Raw genomic sequence first — 5,133 nt, forward strand, 5'->3', positions numbered from 1 at the left:
GTGTGTGTGTGTGTGTGTGTGTGTGTGTGTGTGTGTATATATATGTATAACTATATATATAGCTCGATATATATATATATATACATATATATATATTTATATTATATATATATATTTATATTTATATATATATATATTGTTTATACAGTTCATATATATATATGTATATACAATCATGTGTTATATATGTATTTATAAATATATATATATATGTACGTATTTATTCATGTAGGTATATATATATGCGTGTGTGTGTGTGTATGTGTGTGTGTGTGTGTGTGTGTGCGTGTGTGTGTTTCTGTAAGTATGTATACATTTATTCATATATGTATATTTTGTATGTATATATGTATATATGACTCATTTGTATCTACATACTTACACTTATATTTTAACTGAGGTTATGTCCTGAAGAATTTTGAAAGTCTTTATATGCATTTACATAGCTCATGGATTAGGGTTTGCGTGTTGGTGTCATTAAACCACCGCGTAAGCATTTTGAGAGTTCAAGAATCAATTTGACGTATTTTTTTATATTGCTTAATGGGCGCAGTCGTTACGCGGGGCTAGGGCTGATTTGAATTTGTGGGATATTCGTGAAGAACAAATATCTAATACAAAAACGAAGATATCAGTGTTACCAGAGGAGCTCACCCACAATGTACTGGTATGTTTTTATTGCATATAATGCTGCCAGGCAAATAGCAAGCAGATGATCTTTCTTTAATTCTAAGCTTATAACTGTCTTGTAGTTTGCATTTCTCACTCTTGCCAAATAGTTTGACGTGATCAGTGTGGCATATCTGTGTACGGCATCTCATTCTAGTACACCCATACTTGCCTTCCAGAGAGGACATCAATGTGTATTTGATGTTTGTTGGCTCCATCGTTTTTGATACTTTGCAGTAACCAAATATGTTTATACACGGCAAAGTAAACAAAATTCTGAATAGACAGTTTATCCATCACGCAGATCAATTCGCACTTGGTCATATACAAAGTGGGGGGGGGGGGAGGTTGGAGGGAGGGAAGATTTAGTAAGATATATCATCGGTTTTCAATTCTGTATTCAATTTGTAGGTGCCAGTTGGAAAGCTTGCGTTCATGAAAGGCAGACTCGAACACACCAATGAACTGATGGTCCTACTTGGAATGAACACTTTGGTGAAAATGTCTGCCAAAGAAGCTGCCGCTGTCCTCGAAAGGCGGCTTGAGTGTAAGTGATATGGATATAAACAGTAGAATTCTACTGCATCAATAATATACCTTACCTTCTGCGCTACCTTATGGAATGTAATTGGTATATATTTACATTATGGTACGGATTCACTTTTATTTCTATCCATTTCCAGATACGGCATCGAAGAGGTCCAAAATCGATCAGACAGTACAGAATCTGAGTGCTCGTCTGGAAATGAGTTATGCCGAATTCGATCCTGATAGGGGTATGGTATGTCTAGTCGGGGGGGGGGGGGTTTCGGCAATGTCGACTTGATGGCGGAATTCAATACCAAATCTAACTAAGCCTACTGACATCTTTTATCATCGCCACAGGACGAGGATGGCAATCCAATTTTCGAAATCAACGAGCCGTATTTGTCCGAGGATGAAATGGAAGCAGCAGGTGCTGCTGTAAAAGAAAGTGTGTCATGTTTGATCTTGTCTTGGTGCCCTATAGTTTCAGCACTATAATCTCAGGGATGGTTTTAAGTGATAATATTCCAACACGACAAGCTATACTATCGCATGTAGATCAAAATGGCTCAGATCTGGCTGACACCCACTACCGATATATTAGATCCCGTGACAGAGATCGTAGAGAGTGACAGCAGCGAAGAAGTTAAGGATTCTGAGTTTGCCGATGAGGTAAACATGGAGATGGAAGAATACTGGGCAGCTATTGAAAGATTACAGGAGCTAGAAGACCTCAACAATGAGTTGGCGTTGTCGGATGAAGACGAGTATGAGAATACGGACACACTCGAAATATCTGAAGCAGGAAAAGTTGGCGAAGGTGGAGAAGGCCTTGATCGCTTACTGCAGGATTCTATAAATGATCTGGTATGGCAACCATTGTGGTAATATCGACTGTGCCGCTTGTGTGCTCAATCCACTGATTTCAGAGGGGATCGCTGCAGGGTGTTATCTTGTCACGCAGTATGCTCCCGCAGGTGTCGCCCATTAATTCCAGGGTCCTTGAGTGTTATGGTATTATTCAACCATGCAAATTAACGTTATTGCCAATGACTTTCCTGCGTTCCGATCGGCTAACAGGAGATTGAGGATCGAACGGCAAAGTTGGCTCAGAAAGAACAGGTAGCGCCCGCACGGAACATACAGGTACCGAACCTGGCAGAGCCAACCACTGTGAAGAAATCGGATCTACAAGCACAAGGTACCGTGCATGTACTTCATTAGTTTCGCTAGGTCTCAATTATCTCGAAGTGCCCAGCGTACTTATATCTCTTTTCCTTTTTAATCCACTCGTAATTTAGGCAAACCGACCGGAACAGCTGCGGCATTCAATGGTGACGTGCTGGAGAGAGAACCCGTTCCAAATTCATACGGAGCTTGTGTGCAATCGGAAGCATCCGCGAAGAAAATATCCAAATTCAAAGCAATGCGTATGGGGAAGCAAACATAAAATACAACGTTAGATAGCAATATAAATATCTATAATTACTCTCGCCTTTTTATTGTCTACAGACTATGCGAGCCAAGTCACTACAGAGGATATAATCCGCCAATTCTGAACTCACATCAGCATCAGTCCGACAGATATGCGTTGAGCCACTGCTACTCTTCATTCATCGATTCTAAGTTGCAAGAACACGAGTCTGATACGAATTGGACGTCAAAAACAGGGCACGTCGCGAGTTTTCAAGCACCCTTAAGGCCCGATATCATTGATCCTAGCCGCATATCTATCACCTGTACGCCTGGTGGAAATCCACTCACCGAACAGTACAGTCAGCATGACAGCAGGAACTGGTCAAGGGGCGTTTACAAACCCACAGGCTTTGATATGCTGCATAGGTGTCGCAACATACACACGACGAGAGCTAATATATGAAGAATGTCAATTAAGACAGCAAAAAAAATCTTTCGGATATTACTGCCTGCAAATTCATGTTTGTGATGAATTTGAAAAGCGCCGCTTGTTTGCTTCAGTCGCCTCATTTCAATAAATTGCCAGCACCTCGATGAACTCCTATGCCGATTCTGTCACGAATAGTTCATCACACGGCACAGATTAGCAAATGCTTAGGCAGCACCTTGACTGTGACATCAAATGGTTCGAACACCTCCCCATCCACCAACATAGGAACCGTTAGTACCTCTTTGCTCACCGTCCTCGTAGTTGGGATCTTGGCTTCTACAGATGGGGGTTCTGTTTCTGTCGCCTCCGCGTCACCGCTCTCAGACTTAGTGGCTTCCTTATCCTCTGCAACCTCTATTGGCTCTTCGTGTGTTACTGTCATGGAATCAAGCGGTTTGATATATATCTCACTCAGTCCCGTGATCTCACGCGTATCCTCTGCCAAACCGCCGTTTTCAATGAAGGATGCGACCATCGTCGTGTCTTCATCCTTCTTAGCCCCAACCATTGCATTCCATAAGTGGTACAGAGCACTCAAGCTGGAAGGAGCGGTCCAAGATACCTTCAATTGTCCGTCAGTCACCGAAAGCTCTGAGTCTTTGGCCACCCGCATACCGTATATTGATGGCGTAGAGGACACAAACAACTGGCCGAAGTTGATTTCTTCTGTAACTTCCGCGGTTGCTGCTGTGGGGGTGTATTTGACTACTGCTGAATACTTCGGCATTTGATTGCCGGCAAGGATGGCCTCTTTCAGCTGGCGCCACTTTGCCATTCGAATGGACAAGCCAGAATCTTGATTGAACGTATCAGATATCAAAGCAGCGGGCGCCCCATACACCAATCCCGATAGACAGTGCACACTACGACCCGTACCAGAAGTCACCGAGACCAAATCCACCCACTTTGTTTTGCCTCGCAAGACAGCCATAGTGGCTTCACATCGTTCACGCACTTCAGCAAGCCTCTCCCCTCCGTTGGGGTATAGTAGTGCACTGACAAACGCATTGTGTTGCCCTGTGGCCACAAAAGCCACTGGAACACTAGTGCGCAAGGTATCGACGTCCTGTCGTCTCATAAATCCTGTGACGAACTCTTGGTGTGTGCCATCATCACCAACCACCACTATGGCTTTACTGTTAGAAAAGTCGACATCTTGCGAGATATCTTTTGTCATGCCCCTCTCCTTCGATTCGATGAGCAGGATTTCATTGCCTGCTAACAGCAATAAGGGCTCCACATCTTTCTTGTATATTTCGCGCCCGTTTTGGTTACCCGAGCGGATGTCAACTAAAACAACGACCCTCTCGGGTTTCTCGAAGAAAGGTACGGGTGTATCTCCATACTTAAGTGCTTCTTCGCCTAATCGTGCCCTCAGTTGCCACATTCTATATCGATTAAACCCGTAGTTTGCTCCGAAAGCGCCTATACTGGCTACTATCATCTTCCCCCAATTATTTTTTATGCCATTTTTTATCATAGTAGCCATTCTGCCGAAGTATCTATACAGGAGAACGACGTCAACAAGGTTTCAACTCTATATCTGCTACAATCTATTAGGCGGTTCTACTCGTTTGTAAATTTATTGAATTTGTTTTTTATTTTTATGTATTGTGAAGTTATGAATTTTTTTGTCACACGACTCACACGAGTTTCAACAAGAGAGCGAGTACACATATAAAAATAGATATTTTATCCTGTGCATCTATAATTGACATCGGCTCCAGATGTCAAACGCATTTGAATGCGTTTTACGCCATCCAAGATCCACGTACAACCAGGCCATATAAATTTGGAGCCCGGGGCCCCAGTCCCCAGACCACGCCCCGCAGCCTTATACAGGCCAGGGAGGATCGTGTGGCTTGAAAACACGTGATGGAACAATACCTTAAAACCCTGCACTCTACTTTAATCACGTCATGAAACCTACGACGATACACAAATATTTCTCTCTCTACTGACTACATACTCTCATCAGAGAGAGAGAGAGAGAGAGAGAGAGAGAGAGAGAGAGAGAGAGAGAGTACTACACA

General features: G+C 42.9%; 2 protein-coding genes across 2 annotated transcripts in view; one reads left to right on the forward strand and one right to left on the reverse strand.

The window, feature by feature from the left end:
- Positions 1-4,664, forward strand: part of SARC_05540 (hypothetical protein) — a gene marked incomplete at its 5' end in the record, with an annotated part of 6,773 nt that extends 2,109 nt beyond the window's left edge. Inside the window, 7 exons of the mRNA XM_014300586.1 lie at positions 554-667; positions 1,081-1,216; positions 1,353-1,450; positions 1,555-1,642; positions 1,799-2,061; positions 2,275-2,395; positions 2,496-4,664. Coding sequence (XP_014156061.1) covers positions 554-667; positions 1,081-1,216; positions 1,353-1,450; positions 1,555-1,642; positions 1,799-2,061; positions 2,275-2,395; positions 2,496-2,644 — 969 coding nt within the window. The 3' untranslated portion in view covers positions 2,645-4,664. The remainder of the gene's footprint in view (positions 1-553; positions 668-1,080; positions 1,217-1,352; positions 1,451-1,554; positions 1,643-1,798; positions 2,062-2,274; positions 2,396-2,495) is intronic.
- On the reverse strand, positions 2,678-4,667 carry SARC_05541 (hypothetical protein). Its single transcript, XM_014300587.1, has one exon. The coding sequence runs from the start codon at positions 4,587-4,589 to the stop codon at positions 3,240-3,242; it is 1,350 nt and encodes a 449-aa protein (XP_014156062.1). The 5' UTR covers positions 4,590-4,667; the 3' UTR covers positions 2,678-3,239.
- Between the last annotated feature and the right edge of the window lie 466 nt (positions 4,668-5,133).

This window comes from Sphaeroforma arctica, assembly GCF_001186125.1.
Source record: "Sphaeroforma arctica JP610 unplaced genomic scaffold supercont1.357, whole genome shotgun sequence".
Taxonomy (NCBI): Eukaryota; class Ichthyosporea; order Ichthyophonida; genus Sphaeroforma; species Sphaeroforma arctica.